A 24,532-nucleotide genomic window follows, 5' to 3' on the forward strand; every position below is an offset into this window, starting at 1 on the left:
AATTTTAGCAGTGTAAGACTAGAGGGAAGGCAGCTAGTCATCATCACCCACCGCCAACTCTTTGGCTACTCTTTTACCAGCGAATAGTGGGATTGACTGTCACATTACAATGCCCCCCACGGCTGAAAGGGCGAGCATGTTTGGTGTGACGGGGATTCGAATCCGCAACCCTCAGATTTCGAGTTGAGCTCCCTAACCACCTGGCCTCTTCATAAGAAAGGAAAACTTTTTTAAAAAATCCCTTAAGCTAAAAATTTTCATCCTGTACAAGGTTGACTAAAATAAATATCACAGAGAATCAAGACTGGGTGACAATAGTTTTTAAGTCCTGTTGTTACAGTAATATATGTAAAATGCTTCTCATAGAATTACTTTGTTAGAATTGGATAAAAAATAATTATTATTTTGAAAGGATATGGAAACTTGTATTTAATTTGTTTAGGAGAAGATTGAAATATCTTTTGTAAGTCAATAAATTTTATATACAACTAAAAATCTATTTTTGAAAAGAAACTCAGTCTTTAATATACAAACGTGTCTCAATTTCATCCAAAATTACAAAAAAAGTAATTTATTAAAATTCTACATACATCATTTCTAGTATTTATACAAAAATGTAAACAGTTTAAAATGCTGTGTTTAATGAAATATTTCATTCCTAAAACATGATGTTTTCACTAAAATTGTATGTAAACACTTTTATTGATCACTTGCAACAGAGAAAAACTAGTTTTTATAAAGATTCATTTGTCAACAAATGTGCAAAAGAACAATACAAAATTTGTGCTTAAAAACTACTAACAGCACTGTATACGTTTTATAGTGCCTTTTGTGAATAACTGTATCAAGTGATTACTTGCATATTTAAAAAGCACATCAATCATAGTAATTTTATCTTTGTTTTCAAGTAATTCACAGGTCAAAAATAAACTTGCAAATGTACGTTCCACATTTTTACTGTCTTGTAATATTTTTTTATATGGGAAAAAACAGTGATGATAAATACATATTCCATCATAATAAGCAAATCATTCTCATCTGTAACAAGGAAAAATCAAATCACTTAATATTTATTTTTTGAATTAAAAAGTTTAATTGCATGATACAGTTAACCTCTTGAAATTTATAAATTTTCCTTTGTTTTAATATAGACTTGTTGTTCTTATACTACTATTAGATGAAATGTTTAACGGAAATTTCCAATTTTATTTTATTTTTTGTTAAATGAAATACTTTTGGAGGGAGAGTCAGAATGGCAGTTCGATTATTCATAAATGAAGTTCCACTTACATCTTTAACTTCAAAGAAATTTACATATATTTTAACATTACAAAGAGGGATTAACCCTTTCCAGACTGGAAGGATATTCACTGATTTTTTTTTCCTTCTCACAGTAGAAATACTTAAATAATTTGCATGAAACTTATAGAAACTTATTAAATAATATCTAGTTTAAGAAGTTTATATACAATCTAATTTAGTTTTTCTATCATTTTTAAGACGTGAAAGTTCCAAAATTTTGTTGTGAGACACTGTTTGAAAAAGTCACTAAAAATACATTATATTAGAATTAAAATCTTTTATTCTTGATCAGCAAATCACATTTTATGATATTTCTTTTGGTTGTTTATTTTTCCTATTGAATTATTCACCACTTCCAACTATAAATCATAAAACACCACAAAAATTGACAAAGATTTATCAGTGATCTAGGACCTGACCTCTGAAAATGGTTGACATAAATTTATATGTAACAAATATAATTCATTTTCAATATATAATAAATTATTTTATTTATGCACATTGTTTTAATAAGATAAACTTAACAATAACATTCAATAAATACAGATTTGAATCACTGGAATATTCTGGCATTGCCTACGGTACTGATGTCATAGAATAAAATTTTCATACAAAGATAATGTAACACTAGAATATGTATATATATTAAATGGCACTTGTGTACATGAATAATATTAGAAATTTTAAGTAATACAGGAACAAAGAAAATATTTAAAGCAACTTCAAAAAATTTCCAGACCTGTCGTTTGTTTCTAGGTTTCCTAAGCTTTCCATAAGATTCCGTTATTGTTCTCTGAAGAGTTACATCTAGTCACTTTCTCACCCCCACTTTATTCACTTTACACTGATTAAAAAGTTTATAATCTGCTCTATCCAATAGTATTTAAACTTTGCATGTAGCTACTTTCAAACATGAACTTCTTTAATAGTTGTTCATATCACATGCTATGAAATCATAAAAGGGTGCGAATGAAAAGCTGCACTAATAATATCAGTAAAAGAGAAAGAAAATCAGTAAGAAATAAAACATGGATAACTACAATCTCAAAGAATAATTTTTTTGTCAATATAAACTTACATTCTGGAATGGGCTAGAAACTTGTAAAAAGAAATCTATGTGGTTTGTTGTTTACAGAACAAAAATGAGTTTCAATATTGTTTTCATTTTATTACAAATTACAATAAATGAATATTACAAAATGACAAAATATCAGTTCTAAAATTGTTTCAACAGAATTAAAAGTATTATTTTTACTATAATCTTGAAATTTGATATGTACTCAACACCTGAAAGCTAGGTACTGGCCAGTCTGGAAAGGGTTAAGAGAAGACTAATAATGAATTACTAACTGAATTAATTTTAGGTACAAAATTGGTAATCAATTCAGTTACATTCAATAATACTACAACAATTTCAAAACAGAAGCTTCCTTACTTGGCTTTTACACAAAGTTTTTAAACAATGATAATAACTATCTCCAACTGATATAGAGAATAGTCCAATAATTTTTTTCTCAACACCCCGCATAATCTGTTTCTTCAAATTATACACAAGCTAGATGAAAGCCACTTTTTAATAAACTTAAATTCTGGTATGGTGTGGGGGGGAAAAGATTCATAACAAAAGTTAACAAAAGCAGTTTTCTTCAAATGTCACTACTTAAATGTAATTTTGGTGAAAACTACAACAAATTATTAAGAGTAATAATAAGAAAAACCAAAAAATACCACACCATGAGCAACGAAGTACTATTGTACAAAAGAACACAGGGAAAGAAATCAATAACTTTAAGCTAACTCAAAAATTAAGAGAAAGCTCAGTTGCTTTACATAACTTAAATATTTACATAATTTCCACAGATTTTTCCTATAAAAAGTAACAGAAAAGAAAACATAAACTATATTATGGTATATGTACAATACATCAGGTTTCTTCAGGTGAAATACTCACTAGATACATATGTAGTGCTTTCTTTTAGCACACCACTACCTTTTAATAACATATAAAAATGTGTTACCCTTTACACAGAACTCTTTTCTCTTCAGTATTTTCTCAATTCACATCAAACGCTATCCATATTTTGTTATTCCACAACTGTACGTGTACTCAGTTTTCTGAAATGTTTCTCAGAAACGAAGATGATGTTTGTGTTTCACCATAAAACTGAAGATAAAGAAAAATCGGTTAGTTTAAGATTTCTATACAGGGGTAAAATATCACAATTTTTTTTCCAATAACCCAGTTGAATTTATGCAGATAAATACAAATGAATATGTTATTCTTTCCAGATTTTGTAATTGTCTATGCAGACTTCATTGTTATATTTTATTATAGGGAATGTAAGTAAGAATATAATTATATTATGTAAAAGCAACAAGAAATACTGAGATTTTAATACTCAAGTCAAATTCACATTCAAAAACTTATCCAATAACTTGTCATACACAAAAATCAGGGTTGCAGACTTTTTTCTACTTCTCCTGGGTTACACAAACAAGGATGTATTAAGTGAGGAAGTTGTATTATGAATGGTCAACAAGTGTTGATCTCTGCTGAAATGGATAACTTTACCTTCAAAAAAGGAACTTGATATGTTTAATAAATGGTGACAATACTGTCAAAAACATCTTAAAGCTTTACAACTCCCAAATGAAATTGGTTACAATACATTCACCTCAGATACATTTCAAAAGTTGTGTCTTATTACCGATTTTTATTAAATTATTTAATATGTTAAACCAATAAACTTATATGTTTTTTCCTAAAGAAACTAATTCAAGCACTTTTGGGTTGGTTTGGTTGTCTGTGGCTTTATAGCACAAACAACTGAAACTATCTGTGAAAGTTTTTTTCAATAGCCACCAAATACATTTAATTAAAATAATTAAGGATATATAAAATAAAATACACACAGAAAATCCTTCTTTTTTTATTATGAAAGATGGTTGAAAAATTAGATAGAATTAAAAAAACTCAATGATCCAAATAAAGTGGAAAACATTTTAGAATGTCAATATCATACCATGAATTAAAATATGCTTCAAATGATGGTGGTTGTAACAATGGCCTTAAAGAAAACAAATATAAATATAGGCATTTGACTTGACTGTCACAATGCTCACACATTGGTGGGTCACTTCCTTGTAACAGAAAATTATAGGTTATAAAACTATGGGCAATGCAGAGCCTTGCAAGGACAACTTCCTTTTTCTGATTCTATGTAAACTAGATGGCCAACCAGTAATGATAGGTTTTACCTGGAAAAGTGTATTCATACATTGATCACCCCAAATTGCTAATCAACTGGCATGAAACCTAGCCCTAATGACAGACTTGAAATCCAAATATCAAATAGGCAAAGCTATGACATAACCAATGGAGGCCACTTTTACTGTGGTGATAGTGAACTCATTCCCTCGAATACTGACGGACAGGAATCCAGAAAAAATGAATGGAGACAAGTGATTTAAGAGAACTACAGAGCCATAACAAACAATGACTGAGACATAAAGCTGATTTTAAGCCATCCATAAATACTGGAACACAAGAATGTCTCGAAAGGTGTTCATTTTGAAAGAAGTTAGGTATTTTAGTTGGGAACATCTGACTTCATCAAGTGACTAAATTTGTATGTATATATCTACAAAACTGAAACACTAACACACTCGCCAACAGTTTTCATTTCAGTGGGGTAGTCCTTATTTGTGTATGAGAGCCAACTGAAAAAGCAGTATTATATATATAAATGTATAAGCTACGTAAATATATGTGACGGAAAAAAAACATTTGCATCATCCACACCCCTTATTGTCAGTGTCCCACTAAACAGCTTCCAAATGTTGGAAAATATGTTTTAATTCATGGAGCAACTGAAAAAGGAAAATAGAACATGGTTATGATTCTATATATTCTCAGTGTAAAACTGAAGAAAGCCAAATCAACCATGACAACTATACTTGTAATCAATATATATCAGAAGTTATTTCCTATATTTTTTGTGTTTTTACTTTAATAATCAAAAAAGTTACTTTTGAGTCATCTAAAATAAAAACGTTATACTAAGTCAACCACAATTCCACAAGGAAAGAAAAGGTTATATACTATTATATGACATGTACTTGCCATGTTCTACAACCCAATGTAAAATATCTAATAAAAAAAAAAGCTGATAAGTATGTTAGAAATGTCTACGAAGAAGATATTTCAAAAGCAGAAATTAAACTCTAGATGACATTAACTACGTACTGCTGATTTTACATACAGTGTAGTGGGAAGTACCTACCATCTTTATTACAACTACAAAACCAAAAAGACCTTGCAATGATATGGAAAGTATCTCATAAAAACTTCAATCTCTCTTGTTTTTATGTGGTCAGTGACAAACATTTCTTTAAACAACCACTTCAACATGCTATACATAAAACAATCTCTCTCGTTTTTCTTTATCTAGTCAGTGATAAACATTTTTACAACACACACTTCAACATGCTATATATAATTGTTAATTTATTACATAAAGAAAAACAAGATTGTTTTCATTTCTTTAAACAACCACTTCAACATGCTTTATATAAAAAAACTGAGTTGCAATCAACAAAGTGCTCGAAAATTTATGTTACTTGTGAACCTAAGAAAATAATTAGCTTTTAATATATTTCTTTTAAATTACTTAATATAGATTTAAGCTTTTACAAAGACAGTTTTCTACCAAGTGACATGATAAACTTAAATAAAACACACAAATAAGTAGACCATAAGTCACTTTATGAGTAGGAAAGTGAATTCTTGTATTTCAACAATTTAAAAATGTTTCAACTTTTTGTATTTTAATACTGGGTTATACAAAGAAACTGACCTATCTAAGACTTCCCAGAACTTCAGGAGATTAGCACGATCTAAATGACGCTTCTGCTTACTCAGCTGTATTATGTGAATTGCCCATTTAGCAACATTACTATCCAGTCTCATTTCGTCCCACTTCAAATGAAATGCTCGTACTGTAAAATAAATTTCCTTGTAGTTCATCAAGAGACTGTCCACTCTTACTCTAATGATTTTTTTAATCTGTTACATAAAAAAAAAGATGTTTATATATTTCCTATAATTAATAATGCGTGGTTTCTGTAGCACTAAAAGGTCAGTCCCTTTAAAATTAAAATAATTAAATTGAATAAAAAATTATTCCTTATATTTTCTGTCAAAGAATTTGTCACAAGTTTCTAAAATTTTGATTGAATAAGGTGTCCCTTCAATCGTGCCGTGTTATTTTAAATACAGAAAATGATAATAATAACAAAAAAATAGATAAAATTATAATAATAAAATGTTAAATGGGCCAGGCATTGTATCTATTAATGGAAGGGCATCTTGATTGAATCAAAAGTGATTCCTTATATTTTTTGTCGAGGAAATTGTCACAAATCACTAAAATCTTGAATGTATAAGGTGTCCCACTGATTTTACCGTGTTCTTTTGAATACTGTTCAGTGATAGCTTCTTTGTTGTCAAGATTTTGAGTGGCATGAATGTGTTCTTTGAAACGGTCGTGTATTGGACGATTGGATTCACCTATACACGTGGCTAAACACTGTGTATATGTAAGTTCATAGACAGCATTTTTAAATGTGCAGGAATTCTCTAAGCCATTGGTCTTTCCAAAACACTTTTTGGATTTACATATATTGTCATTATTAAAGGCTGAAATAGCAGAGATGTTACAATAAAGAATGACCATGGGGGTGGGGTGGAATCACAAAATTCATAATAATAAGTGTGCAACCCCCCACAAAAAAAAAAAAAAAATCCTGCCATGTTTTTGAATGAATAAATATTACATAAGTAAACTGAAAATTTAAGAATATCATAAAAAGATACTGTTTTATCACTTGGATATTGTATTTGACTTCTCATCTGTAAGGTTTTTCTAAACACAGTGACACCAAAATCATGCAGTAAGCCAATTGGTTATTAGTGCGAAAATAATGTCTCAAACAATATATATTTCATTGTTACAATAATTGTCCAGCATGTGTAGATTTTTAGCAAATAACTTGTATTTATGAAATTCAAATCACAATATATTTTAATTTTTGTTAATTAATACTTTTTTTAACCAAGCATATAACTACTACACTTAAAAACAATAAGAAATCTTAATTTTAAATAGGTTATTTGGTAAAAGATTTAGTCTAATTCTGTTTAAAGTCAGAGTTATTTGAGCCAGAAAGTTTATGTGATATACTTAACATCATCATCTCCAAAATAGTGATACTTTCTCCATTCAACACACTAAAGTAATTCATGAATATATAATACTAAAATGGTTTTTAAACTGTTTTTACTATCCAGTTTAGTGAGTGTTAAGTAAGAAGTATCAGAGGAATATTAAAATTAAAAAATAGTTTTGGGCACTTTTGTTATCATAATATCCATTGACAAAAATATTGCTGATGCTAATTATTGCATTGTTGTAAACTTAGGCCTGACAAGATATAATAAAAAGTCTTATTTTTTACTTTTTGTCCAAGCTTTTCCCTAACATTATTTTTGAACAGTGAGGTAAAGATAAGACTGTTTTATTGCACAGTGTTTTCAAACTTCATAAAGTTTCTGACTATAATGTATTTCTATGAATAAAATAACAACAACTAGCTTGTTAAAATGGAAATGTAAGGCAATGAGATGAGGCACAGTAGGACAACTCAGTGGATGGGAGTGGCCAAGGGACCAGTAGCAGTAAATGATCCATTTATACTGATGGAGGGCTAGTGTGAAAGGTCAGCAATAACAATACAGAAAACAGGCTACTTTCCATGAAAAGTCCAACCATTGTGCAAGAGACCGGATAGATCACACTAATGAAACTGAAGACATCCCATCATGGATGATGGACAACTGATAGGTGAAGAAGGGATTGCCAAAGAAGAAGTGGAAGAAGCTCTGTGGATGACAAATGGCACAAGAAGAGAAAGCACAACTGAGCTGGCAAAAAGGGATAATTAGAAGAACCCAGTAAGGGGTGTAACAAATGAAAGAATACAGGAAAGAAGTCAAAGAGGAAAATAGGCATAAAGAAAGAGGTCAGATGAATCCTGACTCAGAATATTTACAGCCAAAGTTGCAAAGTATGGGACTGTAGACCAAAAAAAAAGAGGGAAGTCACAAAATGGGAACAAATCCAAAAGAAGAAGAGACCACTCTACAGTAAGGATCCTATCCAATCAAGACAAGTGTTTGCCACCAGGTTCAAACCCCCAGGACCTGACAGGCCAACAAATGAATCTGATGGATATGGGTCCAAGAAAGAAATTTCTGTGAGAAAGCATAGGTCCTGAGAATGAATGCAATCCTGAAGGTTGATGTGTGATATGACTGTGTAATTGTCTAAATGTATTATCACCAGACAACCCATGAACTGAGACTAAAGATGTTGGGAAGTCTGATAAGACTCACTACACATGTCGTGACATGTGTAGTTTGACATGCCCGCATGTTAAGGGTTAATCACACACACACCTAATTAACATGCAATCAGTCACATAGGCACATTCACATTCTCTTCCATAGCAGTTTCCCATATTCCATGCTACTGCCAATTTTCACAATGAGATTTGCATATCGACTGAAGTATGAGCTAAAAACTAACACATCAAACATTTAAAATACTGGGAAAAGTGAAGCTGAAATACCAGAAGTGTTTGGTCAAAACTTCAAAGATGGAACATGTGATAATAGATATTCTCAATACATGATATACTGTACACCAGTACCGGTACTGATGGCCCAGTACTGCTACTGGTACCAACTGCAAATCCTAGGCAAGAAAGCGATGCAAGGATGATAAATAGATGACAGTATGCCAATTCCCAATCTTCTTGGGAATGACAAAAAGACAGGAGTAAAAACTCTGAATGAGGTGGAGAACCTGCTCTACATCTTCCATAACCTGCAGAGAATACAGCCTCCAGGAGATGCTAAAAAATGCATGGAATTGGAGAGAAGTTGAAAAATAACCATACAAAGAGAAAGAGGATGGGGAATATGAAAACACGGGGACAATGAGAAAAAAACCTGCATGACTCACAGACTGTTAGCAAAGGGAGTTCATAGGTGTTCAAACAGGGAGAGCCAAGCTCCACAGGAACTGAATCAAGAGGCAGCACACAAGACATCTGCAAGAAAAGATGGCAAGAAAAGGCAACAGGAGAGGGGCAGCCCCATGTGGCTCCTGAAGACAGGGAATCTGTTGGGGCACTCACTATCTCATAAGGCAGAAAACTAGAAAACCAGTGAAGATGCTGACAAGCAGCTTCAGCTTTAGATTCCCAATAATTAGGAACACCTCCAAAGACTTCTTCATGAAGGAAAATAATGAGACAGAGGGCTTGGAGATAAGAAGGAGGGAGGCACAGACTTGAAACGAAGGAATTCTGATCAAATAAGTCCCCAAAACAAAGGAATTATATCAACAAAAATACAGCAGTAGTAGAGATTGAAGCTAAGGTGATGAACAAGTAGAAACAAGTGTCTCCACCAAAACTGATGAGGCTGCGAGGATAGCCTTTTGAGAAAAGGTGAAGCAGAGACAAATAGCAAAAGAGCTGTGTCATGGTAAGATGAAGGTGAGTAGGTTTGGGACAATTAAGACACAAAGTAGGAGAAACGGGCACCCCAAGAGGGGGGGAGAGATTCTAGGGACTGAGGTTTAAAGAAAACATTAATATCATGAACTTGTGCCATAAAAAAATAGTCACAAAGGTTAGGAGGTCTAGGCTGACATGGAGGCTGTGGAGGGAAAGGAGAGGAGAAGAGAAAGTCAGAAGACAAGGATTCATGAAGCAAAGCAACCTAAAACTTATCAAAAATTACTGGAGAAAGAGAAAACTCCACATACCTGAGTAATCAGAGTAAAAAATGAAGAAGAATTAGAAGCAAAGGCAGTCAGAAAGAAGAGCTGGCTAAAGACATTATTAGATAAGGCAGGCTCAGCAAAAGCAACAGAAACAGAATTATGAGAAACCTGGAGGAGAAAGGAATGAGGCAAAAAGGTACCAACCACTAATACTACTGACAGACAAAATTACTTTCCTTGTTGTTGAAAAAGCAGAAGGAAAATCCTGTAATGGAGTGTCAGGGCTTTGTGAAGTATAAGTTGTGTGAGTCTGAAAATTCATAGTCAAAAAACAACCCATGAATCAACAATGGCTGGCATTTTGTTTTTTAGTGGTGGTTAAATAGATGAGGGCACTCACAGTCCAACAAAAAAGGTCTCTATGGTAAACTAAATGAGTGAGATAAAGAAAAAAGAACTCAAGGTAATAGATCAAATGTCAATACCACAAAATTCATAAGAAATACAAGAAAAAGCATACCAAAACATCAGCTGAGGAAAAAATGAACCTATGTTTATGTGTTAGTGCTTATGGAGATTACTGCACATTGAGGATGTGTCATCCTCCTACTGGTGGAGAACTATAGTTTAATGATGATTACATTATAGGATGGTGCAAAACATGTAGGGGTGAAAGCTTTGTTCAAGGCTTGTGGCATGTTCAGGAATACACGAGGTGTGCACAAGGTAACAGCTGTTTGTGGTGTGAAGAGATGAATAGCATTTTTGAATCATTTTATTCTTTTAATTTGCATTTTTAATTCCTAGTTGTAAAATTATAAGTTTAGAAATTTTTGTAAGTAATATTTTACCTTGTTTAATATAGCTTGATAAAGATGGAATTTGCATATTTCAAAAAGTTTAAGTATTAAAAATCTGTTGCCATATCATGTCAGGTGTTTGTTGCCATCATACTTTTATTCATCATAAATAATGTTCTACAGACCTCAAACACCGAGGCAGCAGAAGCAATGGAAACATTTAAATTATTTAAATCTGATATGTATAGCCACTTAGTTAAAAACAATAAAGGAAATATGAAAAACAACTCGCCACCAGATATGCCATAACTGCAGCATGACCAAAGAACAGGAAGAAAACATTTAATACAGAGAGGAAAAGGAAGCAGACAGAAAGATATGATCCTTCTATGGTTGGCTGTTTTGTTTATTGAAATAAAGAAAAGATTTCCCATAATGAATTAAGGTTACAGAAAAATAATCTAGTCTCAAATAGGATCTAAGATTGACCAAAAAAAACATTACTGTAAAAATAAAAACTGCATGTGGACCCCTTAATTGTTAATTTTGAAATAAACTTACCTTCTATACAGTAAAAGGACTACAGAATAAAACATTAGTAATCGATAATCTTTAATAATCAAAATTAGATGCTAAAATATTAAACTGATTTACACTTTTACTGTCAAAATCAATGTTTCAAGACTAAGCTATCTATAAAGATGTAAATTGTACATGTGCTGATAGGACTATGGGAACATATACCAAAGAAAAACGTAACAAGGGCAAAAATATAAAGACTGAAATCTACATAAACCAATGATCATAACTAGATAGTGGGTATCAGGTATTATTGCTGGACAACCTTGTAAAACTTGTAGATTATGAAAGAACATTATAATAAAAAATAACACAAATAATCTGAGAAGTTGCTTGGTAAATCACTGAAGACGAATTAAAAGGAATAACACACAATTAGTACATACAAATAAGGAAGAAATAAATGCACAAATTGAGAAAATTTTTGTGGTTGGCACTCAAAAATTAAGATACAAAATTTGAGAATAATTGAAGTTACATAATACAAACAAAAACTGGGAATATCTATTAGTGTAATTCATCAATAACATCATGACTTTAAATAGCAAACATCTTTGTAAGTACCTGTTTTGTACTGTGAACAAAGTTAGGCAATTATTAAGCTCAATTTATTACCTACAAACATCAATTAGTTTCACGTGAAATAAACAATTAATGAAAATTATGATTAACTAAAATCCCAAACATAATTAACTGGAAATAGTGCTTCCAATTATTATCGTTTTTGTCATTCAATCTATGTACGTTTCGTGTGAGAATAACTGATCAATTGAACGTAATCAATCAATGAGCCTAACGATTGATCGGTTAGCAAATTCCACTATTCATCCAGCTTAATTGTGAATGTGCTTTCATATAACTCTCCTCCTGTTATCTGGCAAATTGAAATTGGACTTTTTAGAGATCAATACATAAAACAAAGTATAGTCATAACTTTCCCTTGGATTATCCACTAAGAACAGCTTACTTATTGATGGTTGTTTTTAATTTTCATGAAGCCACTTTCATCCACTGTCCAACTTTTCATAATAAAATGAACTAATGCTTGAGATCCTGTTCTAGCACTCTTATACACCTAAGTCGAGTTTTCTTATAAGAGAACCATGGTTCTACCACTAATGATCTGATGCTTCACAGAAGTCACTTGTATCAAACCTATGTTTGTTTGTTTATCTAAGAGCAAACCCACACTGGGCTATCTGCTATTTCCACTGCAAGGAATCAAACCCCAGATTTTTGCATTGTAAGTCCGTAGACATACCCCTGACCCATCGGGGGACATGAAGCTGGTGAAACAGATTTTGCAACTTCTATCCAGTGAAAATTGCATGTCCTCAATGCAGGTTTTTACAAACCCTCAGAACATGATAATGTACAAACTCTACAATATAGAAATTTGTCTGATTCACCCTTTCAAAGCTTTAAAGATGCTCATGAACAATATATGCAACAATACCAACAAATGTAATTACAATGCCATCTGATCTCCCTTTACCTTCTACTAAATCACTCTTGAAAAAGGTCTAAGCTTTGATCCATTAACAGTCATGAAGATGAATTTTCATTTCATGAAGGTATTAAGAACTTTATATAAATACGACTACATATATGTATTTCAGAAACAAGGTGCAATATTTATTTCCACGATATCTGATAACGAGCACTCAAACTGCAACAACAAACTAGCAACCCACAGATTTCACAACTGATTTTTGAAGTCCCCAAAAATGCTACCTCCACATTTCTAAAAACCAGCAATAAGCAGCTAGTGGCACAGCAATAAATTTCAGTCCATTGACAATTTCATCAAAAGATCTAATGGCACTGAATAATTTCAAAAAAGCAAAGTGATAATGTACTTGAACTTGGGGAATTTAGGTTGAAAAACATTGTTCCAAACCTTCCTTTACCAAATATGTAATATACAAAACTTCAGAACATTTCATAAAACAATACTGTAGAAAATGGGATTTCCTAACAAGGACGTTGTAACCTGATGTTAGAAAATGTTTAATTTTTTATTGATATAAAAATATTTGATCCAATCTGTTATTAAATACAATACATTAGATAATGATCACCAGATAAAATAAAACAAGGTAACCAGCTAAGATCATGTTAAAATATATAAACTAGATGTACTACTGCATGGTCCTCAAAAGTGTTCTATTTCAAGGGTAAATAAAACCAAAATTAAGAGTAACAATATTTTTATTTCTTGCTTTTGAAGTTCATATGTCATGATGTGTTGTAGCTGACAAAGTGCATAATTCTTCTCATGATCCATGGCATAACATTGTTAAGAACCAATTAAAAAGAAATAATTTATCCAGAGAAGCACTTTCTGTAATCTAGAAAAATCTGTAACTTGTTTGATTTATCTCTTGCAAAAACTCACAAACTAGAAAACAATGGCAGACTCATTGTTTCTGATTTCAACTGTCCTTCTGAATTTATTTTCCTTTCTTGTGAGGGTCTTGTCCCATATTGACCAAACATTGTCCAGTTTTATCAATGATTTTTCATATGCTCTCTGAATTTTTTACAATTTATATTTATCCAACAATGAGTCATCAATCTTCACTACCGACTTCACTAGCTTATACACCATAATTCCTCAAGACAAAAGTTCCAATGCTATGAAATGCTTCCTTGACAAACCTCCAATCAATTAAACTTAATGAATGTTTTTCTAGCTAAAATACCTTTTTCTTTCAAGGAACCTAATTATAAAAAGTCAGCAGAGTCATTATGAGGACTAAAGTAGGCCCTTCATGTGTAAGTATATCTGTTGGCTACATGGCAAGATTTTGTACATTAGATCTCCAGTTTTGATCCTTCATTAACTTTTAACTGGAACATCACATCTGTATCAATTCCTGTTATCCACCATCTGTTAGTTGCTTTATACCTCTCAGTCAGTGGTATAAACAAGCCTTTAGAGTTGTACAAGCACCACCAGAGCATTCTCATATTGCAGACAGCACTTGTATCTGGTCCCTTTGAGTGTACGTGTGTGAACAAAGAAATATATAAGATCCTGGCATTGCATTGTACATAATTACATCAACAGTATTCTATAAACAACTAACCAGGTTGCCCATTTTGAACATGGGGAGCATTTAATCTCACAAACTAAATGATATACTTAACTATGTACTATTGTGTACTTCTTACATCAGGTTATTTGTTCCCCCTCTTCATAATTTGCACCACTCCTACTGCAATAAACTAGATTTTTGTGCTTCAGTTCCTATAAATGTAAAGAATTTACCATCACTCACTCAAGAACTGACCATGGATGTGCATGGCCTTTGATATGTCACTGTTTCAGAAATGATAATGACCTTACAACACAGCCCACAAAAGTAACAATTTAATTAATACCCCCAATTATTCCTATTTTTCTTACTTGAGCAAATCTACTGATAGAGTTAAAAACCATTTCATAAAGACTTGCTCTATCCTCCTATAGTTAACAGTTTACAAATGCTTCCTATTATCCTTCCTTATCATTGCTATATCTCCTATCAGGTATAGAAGGTCATACTGGTAAACTCTACAGCCTTCAAAGTGATCCCACATTGTCTGAGACATTTAGCAACAGTGTTGTTGAATATAATACCTGGTTACAAGACATACTAATTAGATCCAGTATCTAAAATCCCCTATTACCTCTGGTTCATTACCTAGACTTTTATGTGTTCAAAACTCAGATGATGCAATAGCTGCTTGAAGAGAAAAGTAGCCTCATGGCATTTATCCTGATCGATTAAATTAAACCTTCCATTTGTGTGTGGAACATAACTTCAAATCTAGAGAGAGAAAAATCTACACATCAGTCAGGATTACATGCATGACTCACTATAAACCAATGTTTTATATACTGTTTCATGATGAAATCTCTATCGTCTTCCATGCAAAAAAAAAAACTAAGTCTAAATCCCATGCTCTCCAAAGCTAATACCATTGAACTTTTGGCTGTTGAGGTCGAATCCAAATCCAATAATGGTAGGTATTTAGGTTTGATAACCAGGGGTGTTCAGAAATTAAAGTTATTTCTCTTCGCCCCTTTCTTGGTTATTTTTGAGCATTTTAGCAGAAAAGTAAATGATTTTCCTGAAACTTTGGTTGTGCAAAGATAGGCTTGTTGAATTTCAAGCACTGGGGAAAGGCATGAAAGAGACAGGAAAAGCGATGCTTTCTTGATGATGAATGATGTAAGTGAAGAGCTTCAGGCCTGATCTGTTGAGGTCACATCAAGTCTATGTTTTTATATAACTACAGACACCAATCATAAGGATCATATCAGGAAAACAACTAATTCAATTCCAGAACAGGTGCTTATCAATTCATTTGACAAGTGGTGTAGATGCCTGAAGAAGTGCACCAAGGTCAACAGAAGTCATGTGGAGGTGGTATAAAATCTGAGGATACATATACCAGCATGTCCCTTTAATGCCAAAGATATCCAGATTTCTTCATTACAACATTTTAAAATGTGTAGAAATATTTGTAGATTTTATGTATTTACAAATATGACAACTTATTAAACTGATTCAGTTGAATTAAATTTAACTATTATTTTGGCAAAGTTGAGAATGAAAGCTACTAAACTACTAGACTTGCACTTGGGACTTCATGCTCAGTATTCAGTACTTGAATAAAAAAAACTAAATTATTAAAAAAATTAAATAATGTTTGCAATATTTGTTAAGAAGATAAAATTATGTTATATAATTATATTGTATAAATATATAATATAAAAATATTTGTTAGTATTTATGTATAATACTAGCAAATAACCTTATCTAAATATATTAAGACGAAATATGTGTTTGTTTACGCCCTAATTCCTCTGAGCCTACTAGGTCAATCTCAACCAAAATTTGTATGTAAACATATGAACTATGGGGAATGTCCTAAGGAGGTCAAAATTGAACTTAACCCTATTTCTATTTTGTAAAACCTGTTGGTTAATTACTTCCAGCCTATTGAGTCAATCTCAAACAATCTTGGCAGGTTGACAATTTAGACAATGTTGAATATTCTAAAAGGATTCAAGGTCAAAGTATGAAAGTTGCTGGATTGTTTCTCAAACAACCATGCTTTTCTCATGATCAGTGAAATGTAGGGTGTTCAAGGGTGGGATCACCTCAAAATCTTTATTTGTTGGTAGATGTAAAACAAACTGGAAATGTTGTTTATGAAGAAGCTTTGTTATAATTTTAAAATTTTGAGATAAAGTTTATGTTCAAGTTATTACTTTGAAATAGATGATTGCTGTTAAACTTATATTGTTTAATTTAAGTTTAAACATTCCCCATCAGTTGACAGATATTTCAACTTGTAATATATATTTTCACAACAACCACTGACTGATTGTTTATTATCAAACACAAAGCTGTGCCCACTGTGGGTATAGTAACCTGATTTTGAACATTATAAACCATCAGACGTATTGCAGAACTAACAGCTTGACAGCTATATTTCTGGATATTTCAATGCATTCCTATGGATATTCAAAAATACAGACACTTGGCAGCACAAGTTATTACTCTAACAAAATAGTCAATTACTTCTATATGTCTTAATTTTATGCTGAAACATATTTAATCGTATATTTAAGTGTATCCTTTAAATTTAGTTGACAGATAGAGGAAGCTATAGACAGCTCCAGTAAATTACTGAATGGTGAGGGTTGAAAAAAGTAATATAGTCAAAGTATATATTAACAAAAGCTACATAATTTTTGTTTGTATATCCCATTAAAAATACCTAGCATCATATTCCACATTTTCAAATAACACATGCTCCACTGGTTTACTAATAATATTATAACTGGAGTTATACTTGTGTAGCTTCACAACAGTGTTGTTGAATATATGCTACATTGGCTTCAAGACACACTTTTCAGATCCAGTAAAAACAATAGAGCACAGCAACGTTGCCCTTTTATCCTGCAGCCATAACAATTTTTAATTTAATGTGTACATCTTTACATATTAATACAAAATGAATATTTCATAAAATACAGATATTAAGGTTAATGGATGAGATAATATGTGAAGTTATTTGCAGCTTTAGTTAAACTACTACAAATTAATCTGTTCATCTACAAAGGAATAATGAGTAATGACTATAGCCTTAGGTGTTAATGGTAATATCTTTTGTTTCAACATGGTGATGCAGAAGTTGAGTATACCAAAAAGATATTACTAATTCCTTTCCTTTGTATGAATTTTTTTGGTATTAACTCTTTCACTATAGGCTTGGTCAATTTGACCTAAAAATTCATCTTTAGCATATCCATACTACAAGTTCTAATATGTTTTGTGAATCTTCACAAAATTTTGCAGGCTTTAAGTAAACATAGTAAAAAACATTTTACTAAAAATTTTCACATGAACAAATGAAGTCAAAGTGTTGACTGCTCCGAGTGCAAAGTGAATTTCATGTTAAAATTAAAAATACTTTTCTTCTTCCGAAAAATCTCAAATTTTATTTGTGTAATCTTTTAAACCTCCTCAATAAATTTCCAACGTTTTTATTTCAGTAAAGCTTTATATCTATCAGCTATTTTCTCTACCATAACTCTATATAAGGTTGGTCAATTTGACTGACCTCATAATCATGAAAAAAAAAAAGGCGAATGAATCTAAATTACCCTTTTTTTCTTTATAGAATGACTTCAAATTGTAACATGAAACAACATTTGTTTATCTTTTAAATCTTTAAACTCATAACAGTATACATCTGTTTATACTTAAATTTTATTTTTATTACCTTTTCAACTGTGTCTAATTCATATTTGCACCATATAAGTTGTAAATCACTTAGTGAATATTTAGCTCACAGTTTGTTTTTCTGCTGGTGTCTGTCATGATACTGAACCCTACTTTTTGATACTAATGGTACTACTGTACTAAATAAGTTTTTATTTAATTAAATATTGCAACAGAGAACACAGAATAATAACATGCAAAAAGCAGACAATGTCCCATAACTATCACAATTTTTCTGGCTTTCCAATTATGAAACAAGATCTGTTAAAAATGTAGCTAAGCTCACTGATGCATTTCCCATGGGAATAAAGTTTGAACTGGAAGCAAAATAGACAATTTTCTGTACAGAAAACAATGTAGTATAATAAATCATTTGACAGGTTAAAACCTTGGCTTTCTATTGGTTATAAATAATATAATATTAAACACAAAAGAGAACTATTGGAAATTTCTGAAAGAGAGAATTTGAGAGGTTGGCATGGCAGAAGGGGTCTGATTTTTTATTTTCTGGCTCTGTAACCAAATAAGATTGAAAGCTATAAAAATTATGTTTTGCCTGAGCAATGACAACATTGTAGTGAGTAATTTACGTTAAATGTCGTACTTCTCAGAGGAGTGGTAAATAAATTAAAGAGGGGAACCTAGAGATCAAATGCCACAATTTTCATACTAAGAGAAATCCAGGATTTTTTGTTTAAATATTGCCTTAGAAAATTAAGAACTTAAAACTTACATAATATTTAAATTTTGATCATTAGCTACAAATTTATGCTAAATTTATTCATATACCATGATAAGAAAGTGGTTTAATGAAATTTTCAATGTAATTCACTAAAATCTCAAGATATGCGCAGAGAAAGATGTCCCTAGTGAGTGTTAAAATCACATTTGTGTTCCCTAACTGTCCCTTTTCCATTTTATGCAATAATTTGTGTTGATGTAATTGATTCCATTGTGTGTAAGATCCTAAATTTCCTGATCTTACACCATTTATTTTCTTTTGGGAATACATCAAACACCTGGAAGATCTGAAGCAGAGAATCATTTCAAATTTCACAACCGTAACATCACAAATGCTACAAAATATGAAGTATAATATAAATGAAAAATTAACATTGTGTCATGGTATTAACAGAGCACATTTCAAACAGCTATAAGGGCAGGGCTTTGAAAATCATGGAAGTGTGTGTGTGTGTACTGTGTCTTTTTTTTTGCTCAAAAAGTTAACACCAAAAAATAGTCTTTAGTTCTCTTCTCGCCACTTTTAAAACCAAGAACAGTGATTACTAGCTAAAATATTTCAACTGTATTTGAAGTATTGAGGGAGAAAAGCCTGTTAAAAATCCCTTAACTGGTTTTTGCTTCTTCCATACTTATGTGTACACGTGGTCAAATGTTTTATAACATCCTTAAAGTTATATCATAACTTGTATACTTATCAGTATAAATACAAAATCAGTGGTGAATAGCATTAACTCTGTGTACTTAAAAAACTGCTACACACTTACTTCTTGCAAAGATTTCCACTGGGTTTCCATCCCATGGCCAACCTTTAAATTGCCAGGCTGGTCCCTGAACAAAAACTGCCACTACGCGGTCCCTACAGTCACAAAAAAAAAAAAACAGAAACCTACCATTAAAAAAACATTCAATGCAGCAACAAGTATGTAAGTGTTATAATGCTACTTCAATTTAAAATAATGTGAAATATGCTTGGGAAAACCTAAGTAAGGACTAAAGACTTTTACGTATATAAAAAAAAACTGTAACTTTCTAGGACATAAACAAAAAGTATATTAAAATAAATATGAACAATAACAATTAAAATGAAAACAGATACCTACCAATCACCTGGAGCAAGTTTGAGTGGATTATCAATAACACGATAAGGAACTGTAAGGCCTACATCCTTTCTCCTCTGAATTAGAACTTCATTTTCTCTTTTACAACCTTGATTTTTCTTCTCTTCTGAGGTAATGTACCTATTACAGAAATACATAAAAGTTTAAGAAACTTACACCAATAATTTAGTTTAAAAATCTGAGTATTTTTATTTCTAAACTCTAATAGAAATGCTTATTCATGAAATTCATGACACTCAGTCTAGTTTATTTTTAAAGCATCTACATCTAAACAAAAAAAAAATTCAAGGCATTTTCCTAAGCCACTAACACGAGTTCCCATATCTACTCTTTCATATATGATATTCAAGTGAACAATATATTCGTAAGTTACATCAATGTAATAATACAGTAATACCTCAATATGCTTATATTTGATAAATGAAGTTTCAGTTTAACAAACTTTGGATTTTTATCCATTAGTTTACACAGAAAGCTATAAATAAAGTAAAATAATAAATAATTACACTGAAATGAATAAATAAATAACAAATTTATTGATTTACAGTACAATATAAATAAGAATAAAATTATATGGATTCTTAAGCGTTGCACATTGAGATGGTCATATATTATTTGTTAACATTTGTATCAGCAATCAGATTTTATGTGTTGGGCAAGATTGTTTACAACAGGTGTCTGTGACCTGTTGGCAATAAATGTCCACAAACAAACAGCACATAGTTCACTTGTTTTAAAATAATATATATAATAAAACAAGTTAATGTAGTTATGAATTGTTTATAGTATGAAATGGTAAGTTATGATGACTGTGAATGCATCTTCATAATAATGTTATAAGCTATTCAACACACAAAGTTTCATTGTAAGAATGAAGCTCCAAGAATGTATCTACTTTGTATATCAATGTATTAATGTATATTTATTTTAAAATCTTTATGTCACTACAATGTTTTGACTGCTCACTTTACAATTTCTATTTTTGTGATGACTTAAATATGATTGCTTTAATAGTACACTTCTACCAACCCTCTCTCCTGACTATGTGACTTACTCAATATTCCAACCTGAGAATAGCAATGATTTCTTTTCTGAGTACACAACATTTATTTTTCCAAAAATTAACATTTTTCTTACCTGAAAATGTATTTCAGATAGATACTTACATTTCTACACCACAGAGTTATTACCTTACATGCACTGCCATGTAAATTCCTGTGTGTGCCACAAGACTTAAACAAAGCTCCCACTCCTACACATGTTAACATGTATTGTGCAAGCCTATGATGTAATCATCATTAAACTATTTCTCTACTCCAAAAGGATGGCAACACCTTCCATGCACACTAATCCCCATGAGCACTCACACACAAATACAGACTCATTCTTGATGAAGCAAAGCAAATGCACCAGCAGTGAGGAGGAAGGGTAAGAGGTGGTGAAGAAAGGTGAATATCTATTTGAAATAATACACTTTCAGGTAAGGAAAATGTTAACTTCAGAAACACTACTCACCTATCTGCACCAAAAAGAGGTAGAACCCCACACTGAAGATGGTAGAATGGTTATTGTTGAGAAGTTACAAAGGTGAGCACTATTTTGAAAACAGCACAGAAAAGGAAAGCCCATGAAGTGTGACATCCATGAGGTGGGGAGGGGATAGCCTATGGGGTAGTACTTGGTACGAGACCATATCCATCTTGAGCAGGGAATACTCTTCACTCAATAGAGGTGGTGGAGCAAAAGTTACTGTCATAAGAATCAAAGAATGAGTGTGTTGTGTAACTAGGACTATAAGTCAGGACATTCCATACTGGAGAAATCCTTTTGTAAGATACTCAGCACAAAAATCAGGTGCAAAAAGCAGCATCCAAAACCCTGTCTCAAGGTGAGCCCAAAACCCATCTGGCTGAACCTAACCATTCGGAATGGCTTGGTTTATAATGTAGTGTGGTGTTCTGTACTGTACTACCAGATAACACTCCAGCCTTATTTCTCAAATGAAGGGTGCATTCATTCAGTGTCATACCAATGAGATTGCATCACCCAGTGAGGAACTCTCCATGTAAACTACTCCAGCGACTTGGGACTGGAGAAGCAAGGGTTCTCACTTACTTCACTATAAAATATGGGGGGGGAGGTATTTTTTACAGGGGAGAACAACAGAGAGGTGCATGAACTATTGTCATTAAGCACAGTGATCTATAATTATTTGGGGTGGTTCAGTAAGATGAGCCTATGGTAAATAGTGTGGGAGGAGGGCAAGACAAAAGTAAGAGATAGCTTCCACAAGAGAAAAGGGAAAGAAATATTTTCAAAGCATATACAAAAAGGTTGAACCACACAGACACAAAACATCCACAGCTACAGCTGTAGAGTCTAAGATTGGATATTAAACTGAACCTGCCCTGCATGCAAATAGAGAACCTCCTTCATGTGAACAAAATACAGGGTAGGGGGTTGAGATTGAAATGGCAATCAGCCAACCAGCCATCCCCAACAAGACAATTCCTGAAGGAGAAGAGAGTTTAGGAATTGTCTTGTGGGTTTTTACTCAGAGATTCCATTCTAGATGCCTATTATTCCACTAGACTTAATAAAAAAGATTGAGCAGTAGCCAATCAAAGGAACCATAAGGAAGAAAGATAAATCAGTATGTGAAGAAAGTGTCTGAGACACCAAGTTAGGTCATCCACCACTTGCAAGAGTATCACCAGAGAGTAAAAATTCAAAAACTGCCCATTGGGAAGCAAGGAAGGATCAAAATTGGGTCAAGTGGGATATACTTATATTTGGACTGCAACCTTCCATCTCTGTGGGAATGAAAAAATGACAGCAGTAAAACTCCAGAATGAAGTTAAGGAATTGTCTCATGATGTGCAGAGAAAGCACCTGAAGAGCTCAAATAGGCTGTAGAAAAAGGAATCTACCAATGGAAAAAGTGGAAGAGCAGAACTCTCACAGGACCAGAGCTTAGGAGTAGCTCCAGAAATGAACTACCTCCAATACTCTTAATGACCAGTCCTCAAAGAGGAGGAGGACCATGAATAGTAACAAGAGGACAAGGAACAGAAGAGTGGGCGACCTCACAAGACCACAAGGATAAAAAACAAACAAAGTAAGCAGATGTGACTGTTGAAGTGCATTAGCTCAAGATGCCAACATATACGAAATACTCCCCAAAAAACCACACAACAAAGGACAGGTGCAAGAGAGAGGTCCCAGAGAGAAAACTGAAGGAGGCAAAAGTCAGGAAGTAATGCAACCTGACAAAGGACACTCTAGAAACAAAAAACAAAGGAAATGGAAGAAAACTGAGGGCAGGTTGGAAAATACATTAGTACAAGTTGCCCTGGTAAACTTGAAAACCTCCAAATGAAAATGAAGCATAAGAATGAACAGAGAAGTTGAGGAAGACATAAAGATGAGTAGATGGAGATAATAAAAAGGATGGAAAAAGAGGATACCTTTAAACTGAAAGAAAAGATTCAGATGAAGAAGGCTCATGAAACAAAGGAGTCTGAGAATCAGCAAAAAAATCACTGGGGAAATATAAAACAAAAGACATGTATTTGTGAAATACAAGCAGTGAAGGGCAAAAATTGTGGGATTACCTGATGCATGTTGGGAAGAGAGAACAAGAAGCAAAAGTATGCATGGAAACAAAAATGGTGATGAAACACTCACAAGATAGTGGATTCTGGATTCAAGATCAGAAATGAACCAATTATGTAGTGTACAATAACGTTAATATCATTGACAATCAGTGTTTCTCTAGTCACCATTACAGTATTGGATGACTCCTGTAAAGAAGCATTAAAAATGTCAAGAGATGTCAGAAAAGTGGGAACATAAAAGCATAGAGCAGTTAAACCATGAAACTGATGTTATGGTGATCCATTTTTCTTTATCAGTTAGAAATAAAATGGGCAAGTTATGGCAATGGTGCATAAGCCTAATGATGACCTTGAAGAGCACTAGACATAAGCTGTATGTTGGATTAAACAATGGGATAGTTCCCCAAAATTACAATGTTGATTAATAGAAAATCAAATTGAAGATAAGTCAAATGAAAGTACTAATGAGATAGATTAAAATATAAGAACAATTTTATTTTCAGATAATCAGGAAAATTAAGGAAAGAAAGACCAAACAATGAGTAGTTATTAAAGGTTAAAACAATAAGCACAAAAAATTTAGTAAATATTATTAAAAAATCATGTTTGAAGCCAAGCAGTGCAGAGGAAAGAATAAGCCTGTGTTCACATGCTAGTGTTCATGAGAATTACTACACATGGCAGATGTTGCTTTACTGCTGATGGAGGGCTATAGTCTAATTATGATTTAATCAT

The 24,532-nt window shown here is 32.3% G+C and overlaps 1 protein-coding gene across 2 annotated transcripts in view; it reads right to left on the minus strand.

Moving 5' to 3' along the window:
- Window positions 1–592: 592 nt before the first annotated feature.
- Window positions 593–24,532, minus strand: part of LOC106460131 (parafibromin-like) — a 79,778-nt gene continuing 55,838 nt past the window's right edge. The window contains exons 12-15 of one of the 2 annotated variants that reach the window (XM_013919813.2): window positions 20,163–20,300; window positions 19,827–19,918; window positions 6,159–6,300; window positions 593–3,466 (exon numbers count right to left, since the gene is read on the minus strand). In XM_013919813.2, the coding sequence (XP_013775267.1) occupies window positions 3,430–3,466; window positions 6,159–6,300; window positions 19,827–19,918; window positions 20,163–20,300 (409 nt within the window). In that variant the 3' untranslated portion in view covers window positions 593–3,429. The remainder of the gene's footprint in view (window positions 3,467–6,158; window positions 6,301–19,826; window positions 19,919–20,162; window positions 20,301–24,532) is intronic. The other variant, XM_022386782.1, reaches the window with a different exon arrangement.

The sequence above is a fragment of the Limulus polyphemus genome, unplaced genomic scaffold (assembly GCF_000517525.1).
Source record: "Limulus polyphemus unplaced genomic scaffold, Limulus_polyphemus-2.1.2 Scaffold715, whole genome shotgun sequence".
Classification (NCBI taxonomy): domain Eukaryota; kingdom Metazoa; phylum Arthropoda; class Merostomata; order Xiphosura; family Limulidae; genus Limulus; species Limulus polyphemus.